Genomic DNA, 25,270 nt, shown 5'->3' with positions numbered 1-25,270 from the left:
CTTATTGACTTACTTCTCATTATTTTCTTTCATTCCATCTACTGCTGTTCTGTGGAACAGCCTTTCCCATACCATTTTCCTTAGCAGCAACAACTATGGTGTCCGTGCAGTTAGCCTAGTGGCTGTGCTCTTCGCAACCATATGCCTAGGGGAAGGAGTGTCCTAGGTTCGATGATGTGAGGAGCTGAAGAATCTTCCTCAGCCATAATCAAGTTAGCCAGTCTTGAGCGTGGACAGTAGGGTTTTTTCCCCAGTTTATCATGGGGTTTTTCATCCCACAAAGCAGACAAACCAGCCTTGAAAACACTACTACAAGACATAGGATACACCAGGGCATAGGGGGCTGACCACCTTATCCTGTGAACGGTTTGAGTTCCAATGATTAATAAACCCTTGACACCACAAGATAAAAGAGGGTATAAAGAAGATGAGAGACAACTGTCTCCTACTGCTCGCATCAACATATTCCTTCTTTCTCACTGCCCCACTTACCTCTGCACACAGCATTCTTGCATTATAGGTTGTGTTTTGAGACTTCTTGTGCATAGGACTGTATTTTTTTCATTTTCATTGCACATATCAGAGTAATTGTAAATTTGTTGAAAATTTTCAAGAATCTTTGGTGAGATTAATTTGGTATGAAAGGGAACATTAAAAAGACTATGAAATAAAAGGGTAGGGAAAACAAACTGTATTTTCAGTATTAAATATATAGAACAGGTTAATTGTTTCTCTATTTAGATTCAGTTTTTAGGGAAAATAGCAAATTTGATCTTATTATTACATTGAAAAAAAAAAATTAATCAAATATTGGAATTTTCAACGGTATCTTAACAAGTATAATAAGGAATGCCAAAATATTTTTATGAATTTAAAAAGAACAGAAATAGGCAAATCAAAAAAAAAAAAGGAAAGGAAACAAAAGACCTAATAGAAAAAGAAGAAATATGAAATAAGATGCATGTGGTATGAGAAACATAGCATATACTGAAATTTAAAAGAAACAAAGAGAGAGAGCATAACAAATTTTAATACAAAAATGATAAGAACAACAATAGAAAATTACAAGTATAAACAAAAGAAAACTTAATGATAATATAGGTAATCTTTATATGAAAACTGTAAAAGATGAAAATGGAATGCCAGCTACAAACAGAACAACAATGTTTGATTATAGCTAAACCTTATCAAGAATTATATACAAATAAGGGAAAAGAAATTTAGAAGAATAATAGTAGAGAAAGAGATATTAAAAATTGCAATGAATATGCAATCAAAGATAATGAAATAAAAAATGCATACAGAAATGGAATATCACTTGGACTTCATGAAATACTAACTGATAAAACTGATATAAGAAATTACAGATCTAAAACTCTTTTCTAAGACCTTTGTAAGCTTTCTAAAAAGAAAAGAACATAGATACCAGAATAGTGTCAAATCGTAATAGGCCAGGGAAATAGCAGGTTTCAGATTGTCATTCTTGACTTTACATCATCTACAAGCATTTTTAAATCAAGTAATAGAAAAAAAAAACAACAACTAAAGAATATAATAAATTAATTTCGTTTGCTTTCATAGATTATGAAAATAAAAAAGCCTTTGACTCATTTTTACATGAGAAGCTTTAAAACATGTAGGAATAAATGATATCTATATTAATATGTTAACTCATATATATATATATCTTCTTCTTCCTTTTTTCCCTCTTTTACCTTGTGATGTCGAGGGTTTTCTATTCATTTAAATGCAATCATACACAAGGATAAGATGGTTATCCTTATGCCTCCTGGTGTATCCTATGTTTGTAGAAGCATTGAGTTCTCGAAGCTGGTTTGCCTGCTTGCAGGATGAAAAACTCCAGATAAACTGGAGAGAAAAATGCTGCAGTCCATGCCAGAGACCGGCTAAACTTAACTATGTCTGAGAAAGATCCTAAGCTCCTCATGTCAGTGACGGGAATCGAACCCAGGACACTCCTTTCCCAAGCATATGGTTGCGAAGGGCATAGCCACTTGGCTAACCGCGCGAACATATATATATATGTGAGAGAGAGGGGGGGTATCAGTAGTAATAAATATAGATGGAAAAGAGAGAGAAATATGAGGGTGGTCTGAAAAGTTCTCAGCCTTGACCACAGATGGCAAAACTATTGGCAAGATTTTTTTTTTTCCTAAGTTGGTACAGCTGTCTGAAGCAAAAGTGTTGTCTGTATCCCTTGAAATGGATAAAATTGAGTATCGTGCGGTTATAAAATCTTTGTAAAAGATTTTTACAAAGATTTTATAACTCATTTCATAAAAGTTTACAGGCACTCTTCTCCTTTGTTTTCGACAATTAAGAAATAGGCTGCCAAGTTTAAATGTTGCCATATCAGCCTTGAAGATGAACCACGTGAAGGACATCCAAAAAGTGTAACAACACCAGAAATCATTGATCAAGTGCACAATATGGTATTGGATTACCGGTGAGTCAAAGTGCGTGAAATTGCTGAGACTATATGCATTTCAAAGGAATGTGTAGGATATATTTTTTATGAAGAATTGCAAATGAAAAAGCTTTGCGCAAGATGGGTGCTGCGCTTGCTCACCACAGATCAAAAATGCACTCGCATGAAAATCTCTGAACAGTGCTTGGAGCGTTTTAACAAGAATAAAACTGATTTTGTGGGTCAATTTATTACTATGGATGAGACTTGGATTCACCATTACACACCAGAATCCAAACAGCAGTCAAAACAGTGGACAGAAGCTGGTTGTTCAGTGCCAAAGAAGACGAAGTTGGTTCTATCAGCAGGAAAGGTCATGGCATCGATGTTTTGGCACTAAAGGCATTTTGTTTATTGATTATCTTGAAAAGGGTAAAACAATAACTGGGGAATATCGTTCCGATCTTTTAACCAGACTAGACGAAAAAATTCGTGAGAAAAGATCCAGTTTGCAGAAGAAAAAAATCATCTTTCATCAGGAAAATGCACCTGCCCACAAAAGTGTTTTAGCAATGGGAAAATTAAGGAATCTGCACTATGAATTGTTGGAACATCCACCCTATTCCCCAGATTTTGCTCCCTCTGATGTCTGTCTCTTCCCAAAACTAAAACTGTTCCCCGTCAGCATTTTTCCCTTGGAATCAAGAGGTGATTGCAGGATATTTTGCATATCTTACTGAGAACCACTACATGGACGGGATAATGGTGCTGGAGCATCGCTGGAATAAATGTATTAATCTTAAGGGAGATTATGATGAAAAATAAAAATAATTTTGGAATTATAAATTCGTTTTTTCATTGTTGGGCCAAGAACTTTTTAGACCATCCTCGTAGAAATAAAAAGATGGGTCGGACAAGGAGACTCCATTTCTCCAAAACTATTTGCATCGACTCTTGAATATGCTAAGAGAAAACTGAATTGGGACAAAAAAGAGGGGTTAAATATGTATAGATAGGGAATGGTTGGGTAATCTACAATTCACTGATGATATGCTAATAGCATCATCATCACCAAAAGATAGAACACATGATTATAGAAGTAAATTAAGTCTAGAGGTAGACTTACAAATAAATATGAACAAATCAAAAATTTATGTATAGTGAAAATATTCTAAAAAGAAAATAGATAAGAAATCAATCAAAAATAGACTAAAATACTGAGTTCATATTAATACCTGGAACAAATCATTACAAGTGACCCTAAATTTGATAATAAAATATCAGCTAGAATAACATCAGGATGGAAAGTTTTTAACCAGAATAGAGATATATTTCAAGGAAAGTTACTGAACTGTTTGAAAAGAAAGATTTACGAGTGTGTTCCCAATATTGAAAAATAATGAAACTCAGTTATACAAAAAAAATTTAAATATTTACTTTAAACATATTTATACACAATAAATAATACATACAAAATTAATTAAATGGCCATTTTTAAAATAACATAAATGAGTTCAAATTTCTCTCATACTCTATTCAATATTGAGAAACAAAACAAAATAATAAAAATAAATAAATAAAAATAGCATTCAGTTAAACATTTTGTAGTCTCACTTAGCCATATAGAAGTTTCCTTTAATGCAATTATCTTTCAATTTTCCAAAGTAAGAATGGAGAAAAATTTCACAAACAACAGGAATATATTAATTGAACAGTTTCAAACGCATTTCCAATACTAGAACTTTCGAAACAGATTCCAAATTGCTTCCAAATTGATATATATATATCACTTGCCTTTAATTGAGCACAGAATATTTTCACATACAAAGGCTTGATATATCATACTGTATTTCATTTATTAGCTTTGCAGTTCTGTATCCTTGGAAAGTAATTCAAAATGCATATAAAACTTTTCTGACATTTGAGAACTTAACTCAGTAGTTTATTAAACTTTTTCGGCTCTGCTTCCTTGCTTGCCTACTCTTTACTTTTACAATGTTCTCATGTAGTACAGTAATAATGACATACGAATACTACTGTTACACAAACCTAAAAATAATATATGCATACAACATTGCTGTACTATTCCTTAAGGATTATAATATACGGTAAGCAAGTTTACTACCTATAACTACAATTAAATTCTTTTATACTGCTGCTGCTTAATCACGTGGCTGCTCTGAAAATACTAAGTATATAACTATATTAATAAATGACAAATCACATATATATATATATCTTTAGATTATCTTATCATATAGAAAAAAAATGTATTTCTCATTAAATAAAATTCTCACCAAACATATATAAAAACTGTAAAAATTGAAACAAATGTTAAGCAAAACATTTATGTGAGATTTTTACAAGTTGGAGAGACTAAAAACAAGTGAAACATGGAAAGTGTCATTCTGGGAATGACATGCTTAGATAAAAAGAACTGGTTAAGGAAACAAATAAAGGTGGTGGATAGAGCAACAATAATAAAAAGCAATAAATGGTACTAGTTAGGGCATATGATAAGAATGTCTGACAACAAATGGACAAAGAAAATAACAGAATGGACACTAAGAACTAGATGTTGAGGCCAACAGTAAGATGGGATGATAAGATAAAAAAAACAATATATATTTAGATATGTATACATATGCACCAGATTGGCTGAAATGGATGAAACATGTAGTGGGCTGAAGAAAGCTAGCTATTCAAAATGATGATTATGATTAATTTTATTATTATTGTTCTTATGAATGCACTTCCAAGGAGTCCAATGACTCATCAAGGGAGAGCTTATTTAGACACTCATATCTTTCCTTGAGCACATTTACTGACAACACGGATGGCAACCCATTTCACATATTTATCATGCCACAAGAAGAAACTGGACCTTGTATTTTTCTAACAGCATCTCTAGTCTACTTCCAGAGATGACCCCCAAGTTGCTTTAAAATTGCATGTCTATACTGTTACCTTACTTGTGTGTTTCTGTCATATCTCCTTTTCTTCCTTCTTTAAAGACTGCATTCCTCAATCCTCATATGCCAACTATTGTTTTGCACTTACTGTTGTATCTTTTCAACTTCTCCCTATTTTCTTGAAATGCAGATCACCATATCTGTGCACATTAATCCAGATCTGCTTTTATTCAAGCTTTGTCAAGTGTGAGAATAACTTTCTTATTTTTCAAAGTTATCGCGAACAAAGTTAAGCTTACTCTCCACGATCATTAAATAATACCCTGCCTATAATGCCCTCCTCCAAAATGCATAACTTTACACTTGGCAATATAAAACTGATATTCATAGTCACTTGCATATATAACTAACCTGTTCAAATCAGCTTGCAAGACTCTTATCAGCTACATTACTTATCACTCTTCCTAGCTTACCATCATCAGTAAGTAATTAATATCACACTCAAGACCTTTCCCCAAGTACAGAATCCTGTGGTTCACTAATGATTATCCTTCTCTTCATGGATTCAATTCAACAAAACAATGCATTACTAACTAGTCAGCCACTGTTGAGTCCATGTCATAATTTTTTATTTTGCATCCCCATCCCTTTGAGTTTGTCGAATAATCTCCATTGCAGAATCCTGCCAAATGCCTTTGCAAAATTCAGAAATATCGTGGTTTATTCATTCCTCCTATCTGGCTCTGCTGTCACTATTATAGAACATGAGCAGATTGCTAAAGCAAGAACTACCTTTAACAAAATCATTCTATCCTCTAGAGCAGAGCTTCTTAAACTGTGGGTTGTGTAACTGAATGTGGGGGTCGCGAAAAATTTGACAACAGTAAAAGGTTTCTGAATGCATAACGACCAAAAATTAATTCAAAATCAAACTTGTAATGAATCCTGGGTGTTTCTGGCAGTGCTCACTCCTGTTGCATCATGCTACTTCACTGCAGCCTTGGTTCTGAACACATAACATGCACACTTTGCACTGCGCATGCTGTCACGCCACGCCAATGAACACTGCCAAATTTGAGACTATTGTATTGTAATTCTTTATTTAAATTGTAAAATTATATGTATACCAAAGAATTGTTTTAAAATAAATTTCTTTATGATTTATTATCAGTGAATGTTTGATTTGTATACCTATTTTATATACCTATATACCTGGGGTCACGTAAATATTTCTCACCCGAGAAATATTTACGTGAGCAGGGGTTCTCAGTGTGTGTGTCACACGTATCCCAAGGGGTACGTGGTAAAATTTTTGGGGGTATGCCGTGAGAGCTCAAAAGTTGCTAGATCTAGTAACAAAGTCGCTAAGTTGGCAACACTGATAGTGATTAATTTCTGAAAACTGAGTGAAGCGCACCACTGTAATTCATGTCTATACATGCTTGTTAAATTGTTTGTCACTCTTTGTGTTTATCAATATATGTAATTTATGAATACAAAATGTAATGTGTGCGTGTGTGTGTGTGTGTGTGTGTGTGTATACATTTTATTTTATTCCCATTGTTATACTATAACTCTAGTGTTATCTATCTATACAAGGAATATGCCAGTTACATACACATTTCCAAGGGGTACGTGAAGCATAAAAGGTTAAGGGCCACTACTTGAGAGGATTCCACTACTGTCTTCACACCTGTGGATGTGATTGCAAATCATACCTTGATGACTGTATCAGAGGTATACTAATTGGGCTATAATTTTCTGCATCAGTCTTAGCTCCACCTTTGCATGATGGAATCATCTTGATTTCCTTCCACATATTGCTGAAATGCAAGTTCAACAACCAGGTGGCACTGCTAACTGTTTTGCACATTCCATCAGCTCCCTTACTGATGTTTCATCCAATCCAGCTGCTGTATTTGAGTCAAGCTCTTGTACCAGCTCTCATTACTTCTCTCTCATCTGTCCCTGTTCTTTTGTCTAGTTCTCCCTTCGCATTCAGAGAGCTAAATAGGTCTTTCCTTGAATATATACTTTACTAAAGTGATCACTTAACAATTTGGGTATTTCTTGGGTATCCAACGCTTTTCTACTATTTGCATTCACAAAGGTTATTCTTTCATGGTTATTCTTCCAATCTTTGCTACATAGCAATAAAATTCTTTCAGATTTCCTAATTTCCTTTAGCCTGTTCAGCTAACTTCTTTTCATAATTTGATTTTACCTCCCTCATCATGGCCATCACTCCATGATGAGGGAGGTAAAATTCTCCACTCTCATAGCCTGCTTTCCAGTGTCTCCTCGTGACTCTTCTCACAATATCCTTTTTTTCCCCATCTTTTGCTTTCAAGTATCTTCAGAACTGGGGATGCATTCAGATATAGCTCCCTTTAGGCACCCTTTTCATTATTCCCATATATTTCCTTTATTGCTGGATCAAACGAGTAGTACCAAACTGTCGTGTGATAGAATTATCCACATAAAGTTTTTATCATCATGAATCATATCATAAAAAGAAAAGCTTTAATTTTCATATTATAATTCTATTTGTTTTGGTGAGTTTTCTTTTCTTACAAGGACATATTATCAAAATTGCTTCTGCATCCTAAAAATGTTTTGAGTAATAGCATGGTTTCTGTAATCTTATTAATCTATATCTTTTTTTAGAAACCACTGGAAGTGAATTTACATGCATGTGGACCACTAACACAAGCATTTTTGAACTTAATGAAGCAAATGAATAGTCCATCATCTGCAGCTATCAGTCCTGATGCTCTTTTTCGACAGGTGTGCAAGAAGTAAGTACTTATTATAATTATTGCAAATTAAACTACTGGAAGTGAATTTACATGCATGTGGACCACTAACACAAGCATTTTTGAACTTAATGAAGCAAATGAATAGTCCATCATCTGGCTATCAGTCCTGATGCTCTTTTTTGACAGGTGTGCAAGAAGTAAGTACTTATTATAATTATTGCACAGAACCCTCTCAATATGTCCAAAGATTCATTGCAGGAAATCCACAGAATATCTTTTGTACCTCTCCTTGGTATCAATTACTGACAAAGCACTCATAACAGACTCCAGAAACCCATTCCCCTCATTTACGACTCTCCAAGCAAAAATTCTAGTCCATGCATGCTCACTCAAGGTTGGGGAAGTCAATCCCTGTTCCAGGGATTGATGCCTCTCCTTCCTGTTCTTTTCCAGCAAAGTGCTGAAAAATTTCCTTTATATCAATGCCCTAAAACCCTTTTAGTAATTTAAATGTTTCCATCTTATCTCCAATTTGTTGTTGTGTTGAGCATTCCACAGACCACTCACCATATTGGTCATTCACCTCTGGATCCTCTCCACCACCACCTCATTCCCAAGAAGGCTAGATGACTAGATCTGGGCACAGATTGAATGTTGCCTTATATAAAGAGGAATAATGACTTCCTTATCTCTGCTTGTGTGCTTTGTTAATGAAATAATCCTTTGAGCTCCCTTGCTGCTTTTACAGTCTGTCCTCTGAATTTCAACTTTCTCTCTACCAACACTTCCAAATCTCTGGCTACATTAGTTTCCTAGATTACAATTCCATGAGTGTTCTACACAACTTGTAATCTTTTCATCCCAAAAGGTATAACATTACATGTTTCCTTATTAAACTGAACTGGCATCCACTATCTTTTGCCCATAATATGAGTACATTTAAATCATCTTGCAAGGTGATTAATTCCTGTTAATCACATTGATTAACAAGAATCTAGGGGATGTATACTATCCAATTTTACATCATCAGCAAACAGCTGAATATTTCCCTTATCAAATATGTACAAATTAAATGATCCAAGGAAGGGCTGCAACTGCAAGGCTCTGCTTTGGTCAGAGCAACTGAAAGCCTTGCAGCACACATACAGCTTGTTACCTGCTCTTGTCTGGATTTTGCTTCTATATATGCTACACAGACTCTCCATAGCATGGTCAGTGATGAATAAACTTAATAAAATTTGGAAAAACAACAAAATTCCTACAAAATAAAATTATACAAAAATATAATACTACCAACAGCTCTCTGGCTCTCTAGGAAGTAGAAACTTGGGCATTTAAAAAAAAAAAAGCAGAGAATTGAAATGCTTCAGGAAAATAAACAGAACTCACTGGGCAGAGCATAAGACTAATGCACAGGTGCTGTAAGATTTGAATATCTCTAATCAACAATTCTTAACAAAGTTGAAAAGCATCCACTCTCTGTTTGTATAGTCACATTGTGCGAATGGAATCAGATACACTTCTTCACCTGGTATTTGAGGGCACTATAGAGGGTATGGGATCCGGGGGGAAGACCAAGATTAACATGGCATGAAACCCTTAGAAGTGCATTGGACTTTCAAAAGCTGTTTCAAAGCTGTTGGTATGTGAAAGAGCTTGCTTTGGACAGAACGATGGAAGCCTCTTATCCATGAGGGACTCAGCCCATCTCGAGGATGGAAAAGAAAAAAAATGTACTATTTCTTACTTGTCCATCAGCCACCTTCATGTCCATGTTACCAGCTTCATATTATCCATCCCCATTTGTTCCAATTTATGTAATAGGTTTTAGTGTGGCATCTTGTCAAATATCTTTAAAAAATCTGGCAGTATCATCAATAGCCATTCTCTTTATCCAACTCATTCATCACACTATTATTAAAAGTGAATACATTACGGCATGGTCTACCCTTCACAAAGCCATGCTACCCCTCTCTGAAAGTATCATATTCTTATCAACTCATCTCAAAATTTTATCTTCGACCAACTTTTCCAGTATGTTCACTACCACCTCTAATATACTGATCGATCTATACTTTGCTAATTTGTCTTTTTAGACAAATTTTAACTTTTTGTTGATGTCACCCTCTTAATGAAATCTGGTAAAAGGGTGACATCAACATAAAATAACAAACTAAGTTTAATACAGTCAATTCTCTTTTTATCAAACTTATTGATACTGCATATCATGTACTATACCAAATTTTCCTTTCAAATAGCATTTGATTTGTGTTGTGGTATAACTGATGACTTTCATTCAGACAAACCACATTTTATTTATTTATTTTCTTTTATGAATTAAATGACTTATGTATTATGCAGCCTTTAAAAAAAATGGAAAGGAATTGGGATAATTAAATGCAAATCCACTCCCCTTTTGTATATTATAATGGAATAGTTTCTTTTAATACTCTGGGCAAAATTTAATTTATCACTAAAATTAAATTCACTTGTTTTTGTCTCCATAAAGTGAATAAAGAATTGATTCTAATAAATCATTTTGTAAAATGTTGTTATTAAAACATTTATTATGAATAACAGTGGAGATAGTGAACAACACTAGATATTTAACATAAAACCTTCCTGTATATCATTCAGTTATAACTGTCAGTTTGCTACTTAAGTATAATCTATGTATTGCTCTGTATGATGTTCTGACTGTTACCATAGTTTTATGCCATTGCATCTTATCATATGCTTTTTCAAGATCAACAGATATAAATTGTTATAAGGTTTTGACATAGTTTAGACAGTCTCTGTATGTCTAAACCTAGCTTTTTTTTTTTTTTACACAAATTTTCTGTCAAATTGTTTTCATAGCCTTTTCTGAAACCTTTCTCAAGAATGTTTGTGTAGGTTTTTCCTCAGTAGAAAAATTCCTGTACTGTTCTCTCATTCAGTTTATTTTTTGCTCTTATTAAATTGGTTTGATGAGAATTTTATTCTAATTATCTAGGATTCAACCTTCTAACCAAATGTGAATTATGCAGTATAACCACATTGAAATATTTATATTGCCATATTTCAGCATTTCAATTCAATATCATGTATTCTATATACCTTTCCATTTCAGATTTTTGAAATGTTAAATGCAGAGCTTTTGCTAGTTTTTTTTTTTTTATTTTTACCCACAGTTTTCTATATGGATTATTTCTATCATAGTTCTATTGCTACTTAATAATTTCTTGGGAAATTATTATTAATTTCCCAAGATAATTACTCTAGACATAGAGAATTATAAATTTCTTTATCATCTTTGATTATTTTTATGGTATTCTTTTTTCTATTTCAAAAGTTTCTTTCTTCCCAAAAACATTTTGCAATGTTTTTGATATGTAGAGTTCCCATTATCTGACTGTTACCTGGCATGCCCAAGTGATGTATGCTATTTCAAGCTCAGATGTGCATGCATTTGAATTATCCCCCCCCCCCACTGCATTTGTGTGTCTCAGTCTGTAGCATTTTGCCACAGACATTGTCTGTGCTAATAAACACTTACAAAGTGTGTAAGTTATTTTTTTATAAAAGTACATGGCAAGTGAAAGGAGAAAAAAAGTGGCGCTTTCAATTGAGCAAAAACTTGAAGCTGTAAAAAAAAAGACTACAAAAAAGGTGAATCCATATGAAGAATTGCATTTGAACTTGGCATGGAGAGAATTAGTTGATGATTGAAAGAGGAAAAGAAATGAGTTAAATACTGCTCCAATCGAGTCTCTAGTTATGGAATAAACACTAGGAAAACTATGAATAACCATAAGAATTCATGGTTGGATTCAGACAATTTCTGAAGCTAGATTTTCAGTTAATTTGTTCCTTCTGTAGAAAAGTTTTTGAAATTGCTAAACCTACCAATTAAGTCAGTCCTCATTGATAATGTAATGTCTTGTCCATGATGAGGATGAACCAAAAAGTGCAGGACATGCTAGTGCAGTTGTTCTTTGTCTTCCTAATATTAATTCATTATGTCAGCCAGTGGACCAGGATGTGCTTGAAGCATTGAAGAAAAAAATTATCACTGTAAGCTTTTAACTATTTTTTGATGTAATGGACACATCGGTGAACATAGTTAAAATGAAAATGGTGTGTTAAGGAAAGTGAATCTTAAAGATTTTTTAAAGATGATTTACTGGATTGCACAATCATGGGATGAGATTGAACCACACAGAACCCTTGTTTTATATGGAGTAGAAACCTGAAGCATAACAGAATCCAAAGCTTTAGAAAAGGCTTTGGACTTTGCAGTGAAGAGAAAATGCAACAGGTGAATGAGAATAAGAAGACATAATCAAAAGCTATACCAACTATAGATCCCCAGTACTAACTGAAATGAGAGTTAGAAGACTAAGGTGGCTTGGACATATGGAAAGAATGGTGAGGAGAGAATGGTTAAACAAATGTTTATGATAAGAGTCCAGTGGAAAGTGCTCTGTAGGAAGACTATGATGATGTTAAGGAGGATAACATCCAAAAAGACTTGGTTGAGATGGTTATCCTGATTAGACTGGAAGAGCTCTGGACAGGAAGGAGTGAAAGATAGTACTTGCAGTGAAGAACTTAGAGGTTCAGTAGGCTGGAAGAATTTAGCAGTAACATTTAACGGTAACCATGTAGTAGGTCAGTTAAATTTAAAACATGAGAAATTAATTGCATAAGTACATGGCTAATTATTTCTGGATACTAATAAATGCACTGTTAAGATATAAAAGAAATGCTTTAGGAGAAAAGCAGTTTTAGGACAATCACTTCTGACAGTTTTAATAACTGTCATTCTGATTAAACATAAAATACACATGGGAATGCAGCAGAAAGATATTTAATTAACTGCTAAATTATACAAATGTTTTGGTTTAAGTATCTTAAATTATCATCAGTGTAACAAATAGAATTGGTGAATTCAAACAGCAATAATGTTGAAGCACAGAGAATAGTATCTTTTCATGTGCAGTCACGAGGAAGGTGGTAAATGTAGTAACTATTAGTATCCAAAACAGGTGTGTGTGACTAATAAAAAAGGAAAAAGAAAGAAACAAAATACAGTTGCTGATAACAGTTTCCCAAATTTTGGGGCTTGGATAATCTGCCATCAAGGTAGAGGTTTGGTCAGTGGAGAAGGGGCTCAGCACTTACTTTAAAAAAGCATTGAAATTTGTGGAAGAAGTTGTGCATTAATTTAGCATAATTCCAGAGGATTCTGTGTCTAGTATTAGTAATTGCATGTTCAGCAAGGACAGATGTGAAGTTTTTGAATTCAATATAGAAAAAATGTTCAGAAATGTATTTAGTGACAGATTGACCTATTTGACCAAAGTAAATTAACTTGCAATTATATGGAATTGAGTAGATTCCTAGTAGCAGCAAAGGTTACACACACACACTCTCTCTCTCTCTCTCTCATAAATGACAACAAAGAGCTGATTTGATTAATAGATTTAAATGTGGTTGAAAGATGAAATTTCCTAAAGACATATGAAACATGTCCAGATATAAGGATGGAGATTTGGTCGACGGCATCTCTTCTTTGCAGGAGGAGGAAAAAAATATGATGATTTTCACAGTCATTTTTGGGTTGAAGCCATTGAGTGAGGTGGTTTGTTTAATGGTAGAAATTTCTTTCTGGCATGTTGCAGATGAAGCATAGACAATATGGGCTCTTGATAATAGGCAAGTAATGCCATATTTTTGTGAGGGGTCATGTACAGATATATGGTGAATATATTGACCAGAGAAGGACTGTTTGCAATAGACTGAAGTGGAAAAGGAACCAGCCATTTCTCTCTTTAAAAGGACAGCAAGAAAGGGTATAGTTTCATTTGATTCTGTGGTTTATTTTTTGTAAGAAGACACAATTCCTTGTGTAATTTATTCCATATGGCAAAAATGTCATCCACAAAGCAAAGCTAGAGAGAAGGTTTCAAATAAAATGTAGAGATTTTTCCATCACAAGGTTCCAAGTAAAAGTTTACCAGAGTTGTGGAGCCCACTGCATTACCTTGTATTTGTGTGCAAAGCTTCCAATTTAGCTGAAATATCTGGAGTTTGTGTTAAACTTAAATAGACAACAGACTCTCCCCCCCCCCCAATATATGATGGAAATTTAGAAGATAATAGTTCCGAAGCATTTAGAGGATTGTTGGTTAAAAGCAAAGTAATATCAAAAATAATCATTAAATCAGAAGATTCAAGTTTCAGATCTCTAATTTTTTAAATAAAACTGGATTTCCTTATAGAAGAGAAAGAGTAGCTGATAAAGGGGTTAGGAGATTAGAGAGAATCTTTCAACAACTTTCCACAAGTTATGCACATGCTGAACCATAACCATCCTTTGAAAGTGTTATTACAGTTCCTGAATTTGAAGAATTTGTTGTTGATTACCTAGCATCTCCTTTCTCTTCTGATAAATCGTCCAATTAATGAAGCAACAATTTTGAAGAATTATTCTTACTTCATGTGTTTCCACTTGATTATTTTACTGGTAAGCACACAGGAGCACTGTTCACTCATTTCATTATTTATTACAGTACATTATGGTACAGTATGCAATGTTGTTATAATATAATTTGTACATTGTATTATTTCTAACTATTATTTTTCAGGAAATTATGTATACTGAATATTAATTATAATAACTTTAATTAATACTTCATATATTTCAGTAACGTTACATTGCCATCATAAGGGATTACAGGAAATGATACATACATGCAGGCACTAACACTAGATAAATGAAGCTGAAGAAAGACAACCAAAGTTGGGCCTTGAGTCTTAACTATTGCCTCCTAGTGGGCTAAATTGGGTGGTCTTGGTCACTGGATTGAAGATCTGAGGATGAGTGCTTCCCAATAACGTTGCCAAATTTTAGTATTCAGGCTTTTTAATTGTTAATATATCCTTATTGTTCATAGATTCATAATAGTATTTATGATCTTTTCAACTGACAATGGAATTTGTCAGAACTGAACCTCATCATAAGTGGAGAATTGACTGTATTCTTGTTTTTATCTTAACCATGAGCAAATAAAAACTTGCACATGAAATATCTTTACAACTAGGTTATTTGTATGTAGAGGCTGTTGACTGAACATTAGATTATTTTGGTATTTCATAATGCATAGCACTCTTACTCTCAGATATTTATCTAGTATGGATGTTGACTGTTGATTATTATTATCACTCATGTTGTTTAATGGAAAAGCATGTGTCTAAAGCTAATCATTAACTAAATTGATTTAGCTACCTTATTTACTGAATATAACTCGCACTTTTTTTCCCCAACATTAAAGGTAAAAAGTCATGGTACAAGATACATGCGGGAATTTTTGGAAACTAAAGTTTTCAGGAAAAAACTGAAAATGGGTATGACATACCAAGAATCTCCTATTTGCTATCACTGCTTCCGGCCTCGAGTGGTTTCCTTGTGTGCATCGTCAAAGTCATCTACCCAAATAGTGTCATCTTCTTTCCCATCATTTCAAGCAAAAATTACCAGTAATTTACAAGATTGAGATACGTAATGAACAATCTATCGTGAATGACTAATGAGAAGTGAAAGTAGAGCGTGAAACAGACAGCAATGGTAGGCTGGTAGAGATAAAGCAGCTATGAAGACATGCATATGATTGGTTCGGTATTAACAAAAGATCGTGCAACCCAATGACAAAGGCAAGCCAACAGTTGTTGAGTTGAAATGCTAATTTTCTTCAACTAAATTCCATAATATCTGAAACTGCCATAACAACATTCACCAATATATTTCTTAGTTTTAACACGTTCACGACGGGATGGTGTTTTGCCCTTTTATCATTCCAACAGAACTTCTCATTACCATTTGTGTACCACTTCTGCGTCGTGCAGGCAGGCTCACACAAAGTTTCAATCCTTCAGTTGAATTTTATTGCTGCTTGTTTGTGTGCCATTTCCATGTCTTTCAATTCGTGGTAGAATTTTATTTGAAGTTAGCCTTTGTGATCTGTCTTAATGACATCGAAAATTTCGAAGGCAATCAAACAAACACTTATTTCTTGTGATTGAAAAATTGTACACTAGTTTTTATAGATGTAGAAAGTATTTTTACCTTGGGTATAATTATGTTAAAGATACCAAGCAATTTTAAACCTGGTTTTACTCCATTTTTCCCAAGTAATCAAACAGACAAAAATGTCAAGTTTGCGCCTGCAAGTGATGCAAGACTAGCTGATCCTACAGGTAGTGCAAGACCAAGGCAACTCGTGGTAGAGGTGGAACAAGCTCCAATCACTAATCTTAATATTTACCCTTAATGCCAAAACACATCTCCAAGAAGGGGGTGTTTGCCAGTTCAACATATGGTTATGGTTTTGCTTGAGTCTATACAGCATAGTTTCTCTGGAAGAAGATGTGATTAATTAGTTAGTGCTGTTTTTATCCCAGTTGTCTCTAATTGCACTATTTGTTGAGAAATATATTACACAGGCTGCAAATGTCTCTGTACTTTATTCAGTGATACAATAAAACTACTTGTTTTTCTTGCATCTGCAGTATAGTGGTTGTTGGAGAAGGGCGTGTTGTTTACTGTGGGGAGCGACTTACTATCGCCCTGGCATGAACATATTTAAACTTTTTTTTCATGTGAGGTATATGTGAAACATTTTAATTTCTTTTTTCATAAAGTAAAATCAGGGGTGTGAGTTATATTCACGTAAATATGGTAATTAGATTAATAAGCCAATATTTCACCTTGGTTACAAAGAGATATATTGAGCATTTGCATGCAGTCACACTAGTTGGAAGACAGACACTAAGTTCTGATAATTTTATATTGTAAGTATATAATTTTTCATGGGGTTCTTAAGGGTCAAAGCTGTATAACGAGAGGAGACCTCCACATAGCCTTTAAAGGAATGTGGAGAAACGACCAGGGCTTCTGACCTAATGTCCAGGCCTCACCTTCTCATGGTGCACCCTGTTAGGTATCTACCTAGATACTGAACGAACAAGGATGGACTGGCAATTTGAGATTTATCCGAACAACTTATATTCTTATTGGCTTAAACTAAAATATCAAATGATGGTACAATATGACAGAATTTCATTCCATCTGGGGCATCGCCTGATTAAACAAGGCCCACGTTTTTTTTTGCCAGGGAACCAGGGCCAACAGCGAAAAGTCAGCTACTGGAACAAATCTTAAAACACACTGATATTCGACCAGAAATGCTCAAGTATGGTGGTATAAAAGTCTTACAGTCTCGAGTAGAGTAATGTGGAAAAATACGGGAATGGGGAATTTGAAAAAGAGACTTATTTGTGCCTATGGTCCCAGAGAAGGATCTACTAAGGTAGAAGTGGAGGCATATTTTTAGGTTTTAGAGAAAGCAACTGACACAATGAAAAAGGAAAAGTTGGTCCTTGTTGGGGATCTAAATAGCAGAGTAGAAAATATTTGTCAGACATACAAAAATATTTCGGGAGAATATGGAGAAAAGAGCAAAGCTAATAATAATGGCAAATACTTGTTGGATTTCTGCTTAGGACATGGACTGGTTATTACTAATACAATGTTCCAACATAAAAATGTGCACAAATTTATGTGCAGAGAAGAGGCAAGGAATAAGAAAAGTCTCATTGACTATGTTATTGTGAATAGTGATGTTTTCTCAGTGATGTCCAGGATACTAGATGTACAGAGGATTTGAAATTAGAAGTGATCACCATTTAGTCTTGAGCAGGATAAAATTGAATTTCATACTGAAAAGAAGAACATGTAAGAAAGTGTTAAAGTGAATAAAAGTTGAGCAGCTCTCAGATGTGAATTCTAGACTAAAATACATAAACATTACTCAAGAAAAAATGAAAAAAATGAAAGAATCTGTGTCTGTTTTAATCCTTTCCGAGTGCTGTATACAATCCATTAAGCCTCCAACATGATAAAAAAAATGAAAGAGTTTGAGAACAGGAAGCAAACCTTGGAGAGTCAGTCGCAAATCCTGAAGAAAACATTGATCGATTCAGCCAGAGAGGCATGTGGTGTGAGGTTGTCTGCAAGGATAGAAAAATCAGAACCCCATGGTGGACACAGAAAGTTAAAGAGGTAGTGAAGGAAAAGAAGAAAGCATATCAAAAGTTTCTGGCAAATAAGTCAGCTTGTGCTCTTATGGAATACACAGACAAATGTAAGAAAGCTAAACACTGTGTAAAACTAGCTAAACAAAAGTCATAGGAATAACATAGAAAATAAATATCAAGAAGTGGCAAGACATACTGGAGGCTGTTGAAAAAGCTCAGAAAAGGAGGAAAGAGTGCTAAAAAGAATTAGAGATGATAAAGGTCACATGAAAACTGGAGGAAAAGATATCCTTGATGTATGGAGTAATTACTTCGAAAAATTGCTAAATGAAACAAGCAGTGGTGACAGCACAGTAGTAAAAAACACTCAACAGACATGCAATCAAGAATACATATCCATACTTGAAGTAGAAAAAGCCATCAAAGGCCTGAAATGTAGAAAGGCAGCAGGAGTAGATGATATTCGACCAGAAATGCTCAAGTATGGTGGTATAAAAGTCTTACAGTGGCTGCACTGCTTAGTTCAGAAGGCCTGGACGGAGGGACGAATTCTTGATGATTGGAATAGAGCTCTCAAAGTACCCATATATAAAAAGGGAAATAAAACTGAATGTGAGAATTACAGAACCATTTCATTACTGAGTGTTTCTGGTAAGATATATGCAAGTATACTTGAGAAACGGTTGAGAAGGATTGTGGAAGAAAATCTTGGTGAAGAACAAGCTGGATTCAGACCAAATAGAGGCTCTCAGGATCAGATCTTCACTTTACAACAAATTGTTGAGAAATCATGGGAATATAACAGAGATCTGTATTTAAGTTTTGTAGATCTGGAAGAGGCACATGACAAGGTGCCAAGAGAAGCTATTCAATATGCTACAGTTGTATGGTGTCAATGGGGCATTATATCAAGCATTACTTAGTCTTTATTTGAGTTGTAATTCTGCAGTTAGAATTGAAGGTGGTTTAATGTTAAATCTGGTGTCAGACAGGGATGTACATTATCCCCTCTGTTATTCATTATCTATATGGATCACATTATGAAGGATAGTGGTATTAAACCTGATACCAAAGTTGGCGATGTTAATGTCAGCTCTTTGCTTTATGCAGATGATGTTATACTTCTAAATAAATCTGCTACAAGTCTGCAAGATTCCCTGACTAAATTGAATAACTGTTGTAATAGATATGGTATGAAGGTCAGCAATAAAATGACAAAGACAATGAAAATAGGCAGAATCATACTTATATATAAATAGGCAGAACCTGTGTAACAAGTAAAACATTTCAGCTAATTAGGCACGACTTTTAGTGAAGATGGTAAATTAAATATGGAAATAGGCAACAGAATCAACAAAGCTGGTATGGTAGGAAGTCAATTGAATAATTTTATATGAAATAAGAGAGATTAGTGTAAACACTAGATTAGCTGTATACAAGATAGTGTACAAATCAATTTTAACTTATGGATCTGAGAGCTGGGTCAAAAGTAAAACACTTGATCAAAGACTAGAGACTGCAAATATGAGAGTCCTGAGAAAGATTAGAGGCATGAACAGATGGCATCATTGGCAATATCATATTAAAAGTGAGGATATTAGGAAAGAACTTGACATTGTCAGCATCCAGGAATGCGTTAGCAGAGCTAACCTCTGGTGGTATGTTCACTTAAACAGAATGGGCGAGGAAAGATTAGCAAAACAAGTGTTCTCTTCTAGGTTGCCAGGAAAAAGACCCATAGGAAGACTAAGATATAGGTTGATTGATATGGTAAAAAGTGCTGTAGAAGATGGAAATATAAGATCTGATGATGTTGGAGTCCTGACAAGTAACAGAGTGATTTGGAGGAAAATTTTAGATAGGAAGTTAGTAATGATTTAAATTTTCATGTAGTACTATCATATCCTGTACACCCCTTGAGGATATGTGGCAGGAATTTGATGATAGTGATGATAATTTTACATTAAATATAGTTTACTTTCTAACCAATTGAAAAAACTTACTGAAATAACAAAAGCCTCAATACTGACCTCTGGGATATTCTATTCCTAACAAGCTGGTTCATGTGGTGGAGTTGAATCTAATGGTTCGTGTTTGGAATCCTAATTGATGTCTGCTGAAATTCAGGTGCACATCACATTGTAGCTATTGCCATAATCATGTTTCCACCCACCCTGCTCTCAAAATTTGTTCGTACACATTAAGCAAGTTTGTCATAACCATCTCTGCTTAAGAACCGCTGCTGTCAATAAGTGATCCCTGTGAACAATGCATACTTTGGATTTTGACTTCTAATTTTTGCACTTATATCAGTACCAGACATGAGTTAAATATGAAATTGTTACATCCATTAAAATATTCCTCCCTTTTTTCCTTGTTTGATTTCATATTTCAGTTAGTAGAAGCTTAAGACATAATTCAAAATTAAAGCTCAAGTATAACATCTTTTACAACTGCCTTACAGAGCACCACAGTTTCAAGGTTTTCAACAGCAAGACAGTCATGAAGTACTTCGCCATCTTTTAGATGGAATCAAAAATGAAGAGGTCAGGGTGGGTATACATTTTTTCTTTAACATATATTTAAGTAATATTTCCTTAAGAATTTATTTTATTAGTTTTTTGTACATCTGTAATATCACTCCCAGAAAACATGAATCATAGGCAAGCAGGTGGAACAAACAGAAGATGTGACTGTATTAGACAGAAAAAAATGACTTGAAAAGAGGTAAGTATGGTATGAGAGAAGATGTGAAAGCTCTTGAATGAGGTGAAAAAGGAAGAACAATAGAATCAAGATTGTAAGCCTGTTGCCAAGGTATGTCATAAGCGAGCTGAGATGGAGTGCTATAATTGCTAATAATTCAATGTGGAGACTGTGTAGGAAAAATGACATATTCATGGTGAATTGCACTTAATGGATTTGGTGTTAGGTGCTTGGAAAAATTGTTGTTTTCAGTGAAAAATGAATATAAGTAGTTTGGAGAAATAATTATAACAGGATGGCTGCATGAGTGCTTGTACACACGCACTACAATGAAAGGGAGAAATTATTATGACAGACGGTGTGTGTGTGTGTGTGTGTGTGTGAGAGAGAGAGAGAGAGAGAGAGAGAGAGGGAGTGATAGCATGGAAGAGATGACCTCCAGGAATTGATGGGACTAATTGTCACACAAAGAAATCAGTGATTGTGGCAGTTGGGGTAAGAAATTTAGTTCATAGATCAACCTAGGATGCTTATTTGAATATGCAGCAACCCAGTGGTTAGATGTCATGTGTGTTCATTAATATCAAGAATAGCAGCAATGAATTTTTAGCTTTATTAAATGATATGGTACCAAAAATTATTGGCATTAGTGAGACAGCTGACTGAACAGAAAATTCTGACAGAAATATGATGCTGTGAGTACATCAAGGAGAGCAGGCAAGATAGAAAGGATGGGAATAAATATTGCTAACAATTATAGATCAGTTAACATATGCCTTGAAGAAGATAAAAATTACATTCAAGATCGTCTGTATGACAAGTCAGGATTGGCAGACCATGCTCTGGATACTCCTTCACACAGGATCAGATGGAGAAAAACATCTTTATTATATAGAAGTCATTATAGGCCTGAGAGGCTATTCTTAGAATCAGCATCAACTATGAAGCACTCTCCCAACCTCAGCAAATATGGGTGCATTAATTTACCAAAGATCTGGAAGACTGTCATTTTAAGATCTAATAGCCAGATTTCTCTGAATTACGAGGTAGGTTCCAAAAGTTTCCAGCCAACATACAAAATTTGCAGCAATTTTAAAATGCGTGTATGACAGATAGCACCATATATGGGGAGCTTAGTCAACTCTCTCTACCTACATCATTCAGTTGGAAGCACTTGTTTGACTAACACGTGCCACACTAAGTGGCTGTAATGTTAAAAATTGAGTACCGTGCGGTGATAAAGTTTTTCATCAAAGAAGGGCTTTCTCTGAGTGGCATCAAACAGCAATTGGATGGTGTTTATGGGGAAGCTTCTTAATATTCCACCATGAAGGAATGGGCTAAAGTTTCATGTAGGAAGAGAGAGCATCGAAGATGATCCTCATGATGGTCAGTCTGTAGCAGTGATGGCTGAGGAAAATGTCTCTCATGTTGAGGAGGAACTGCTCAATGGCAAACAGCTGAAGCTCAAAGAAATCTCAGCAAGGTTGAAGCTTTCTATAACAACTGACTTTCACATCATTCATGAGAAGCTTCACATGATGAAGGTCAGTATAAGGTGGGTGCCCCGACTTCTCTCTTCAATTCTGAAGGAGCATCATGTGACTTGTTCCTGCAAGTTTTTAGAGCTTTGTCAAGGGAATCAGAAGTGCTAGAATCTATTGTCATTGGAGATGAAACCATGGTCCTTATTATGGTCCTCTTTCCAAACGGGAATTCATGGAGTGGATCAAACAAGGCAAAGCACTGCCAAGAAAAGCCAAGGTCACTCAGTCTACCAAGAAGATCATGGCAGCAATCTTTTGGGATTGCCGGGAAATTCTCTTGATTGACTTCAAGGAAAGGAATACCACTATGAATGCAGAATGGTATGCTTCACTCCTGCACAAACTGCGCAACGCCATAAAGGAGAAGAGACAAGGAATGCTGAGTCATGGTGTTCACCTGCTTCACAACAATGCTCCAGTCCATACGGCTATTGTTGCGAATGCTGCAGTGAAAGACTGTGGCTTCCAGAAGATTGAACACCCACCCTACAGTCCCGATCTAGCACCTGGTAACTACTACTACCTCTTCTTGAAACTGAAGTCCTTCGAGGAAGAAAATTTGCAGATGACAATGAGGTGAAAGATGCAGTTTAGACCATTTTGCAGACAAAATAGTACATATTATACAGACCATTTTTTCAAGGGCATAGAAATGTTAATTCAAAAATTCAGAGATGTGAAAAGTGTGTTGAAGTAAAGGGCGATTATGTTGAAAAGTGACACAGTTGTTTTCTTTCTATCACCTCTAAAAGCCAGTCAGGCCAGAAACTTATGGAACCACCCTCGTAACTTTGCAATTATCTGACCCATAGAGGGCACCATGTAAGGACATTAGGTGTTACAATTTAAATTGTTTCTACAATTACTTGGTTTTGTGCTGTGTGCCTGTCACAGTTTCATTGTGCTCTGATGATGCTGGGTAGTAAACCGGCAAAATATTAGTGAGTTTAATAAATATATTTTGGCTATGCGCTTCGCAACCATATGCCTGGGGAAGGAGTGTCCTAGGTTCGATTCGCGTCGGTGACGTGAGGAGCTGAAAGATCTTCCTCAGCCATAGCCAAGTTAGCCAGTCTTGGGCGTGGACAGCAGGGTTTTTCCTCCAGTTTATTCTGGGGTTTTTCATCCCGCAAAACAGGCAAACTGGCCTTGAGAACTCAACTACAGGCCATAGCATACACCGGGGCATAAGGCTGACCACCTTATCCTGTAAACGTAGTGAGGTCCGATGATCAATGGACCCTCGACACCGCAAGGTAAAAGAGGGTATAAGGAAGATGAGATGAGATAAATATATTTTTACCTGTTGATGTAAGTTATACCATTAAGCTTTATTATGGATGAAATACATAGTTGGGCACCATTGGATGCTCTTCAGGACATCTGAAGAAGACTGCACACTGCATAGACAGATAAACCTTATGGTTACAAGTAGTACTATCATTATGGGTAATTTCAACTATGAGGAAGGATTGAGATATTTATAGAGTTACTGAGATATGACTACCTTAAATAGCATGTGATGAATAGACTCATAAGCTCATCTATTTCCATTAAATAGAAATAGATCTAGTAATAGCATCTGTAAATCTATATAAATGAAGTGGCTGTTGTATACCTTCACTGGGAGAGAGTGATCATGCAGATTTAACTCTCCAAGTGAAGGCACACAATGAGATGGGATAAGATAAATTGGTAAAAAATAAAAAGCTTTGAATTTAAAAAAAGGGGGTGGGTATATATGGAACTATAAAACAGATGATTGCGACAAAATGAGAAGACAACTTGAAGCAATGTCTTGGAAATTGTCATGGAAAGTCTGCATTGTAGTGAAATTGGAAATGTATGGGAAGTGGTCGTAGGATGTCTGAAGGACCTCTGATTGCATTCCTAGATAGACTAAGAAAAACAAATATCTGGAAGTTATACGAATAATAGGACTTTGAAGTGAGAGCTTCATAAAGTAGAAAAAGCTGTGGATTCGATACCAAATAAAATCTGATGACCAGGCTTAGGGGAAGTTAAAAAAAAAAAAAAAAAAAAAAAGGTGAGAAAAAGAAAGGATAAAGCACTTAGCATTTTAGGCAAAGACAAATCAGAAAAAAATTTATTACTGTGTGACAGGTAATGGAAGAATAACCTTATGCAAGGCAGAAAAGTGCCATGCTTTAGAAATGGCATAGTTGTTAACCCTCTCATGCATAACGGCCTCATATGAGGACACACATATATCTTCCCTCATAATAATTATTCATCCATAATTTAGTGCTACTGTATGCATGTAGTCCTCATCTGGGGGAGACCAAAGTGTTCTTTGAAACTACACCAGATGACAGGAGTTTCAACAGAGTTACAGGGATATCAATCTCTCTGCAGTGCATGGTGGTATCAAGGAGGAAGTGAAAAACTGCTGTTTTGTTGATTTGAATTTGGTGATTTTATGAGTCTTCTGGAAAGATTAGTATGGTTTTATATATTGTTATGCCTTGTAGATGAAGTGTGAATATTTAATTTGTTCATGTTTATTATCACATTCATAAAACAAACTTTAAAACAACCTGTCCTCACATGAGGACAATATGTTTTAGTTACCACGTCCTCTGATGGCATTACTGTCACTAGATGAGTTGATAACTCAATAGTGCATGTGGTATCTAGCTACTTAGGAAAGGAGCCTGTCAGTGCATGTCAGAGTTTCAGCCAGAAAGGAAAAAAGTATGTTGAAATTCCACTACCTCGCAGCATAGCTGTTTATAATAAACATAGTTTGTTATAAACTATGTGTGGAATGGACCTTATGGACTGTAGTGTGGCTTTGGGCTTAGTCTCTTGTGGCTT

At 35.0% G+C, this 25,270-nt stretch overlaps 1 protein-coding gene across 1 annotated transcript in view; it reads left to right on the top strand.

The window, feature by feature from the left end:
- Usp16-45 (ubiquitin specific protease 16/45) overlaps positions 1 to 25,270 on the top strand; it is a 279,308-nt gene that overhangs the window by 121,024 nt on the left and 133,014 nt on the right. The window contains exons 9-10 of the mRNA XM_090402847.1: positions 8,008 to 8,138; positions 20,644 to 20,731. Coding sequence (XP_090258973.1) covers positions 8,008 to 8,138; positions 20,644 to 20,731 — 219 coding nt within the window. The remainder of the gene's footprint in view (positions 1 to 8,007; positions 8,139 to 20,643; positions 20,732 to 25,270) is intronic.

Source organism: Typopeltis vanoorti, chromosome 13 (assembly GCF_054136105.1).
Source record: "Typopeltis vanoorti isolate ZY-2024b chromosome 13, IOZ_Tvanoo_1.0, whole genome shotgun sequence".
NCBI classification, from domain to species: domain Eukaryota; kingdom Metazoa; phylum Arthropoda; class Arachnida; order Uropygi; family Thelyphonidae; genus Typopeltis; species Typopeltis vanoorti.
This window is presented reverse-complemented; position numbering and strand designations above follow the sequence as displayed.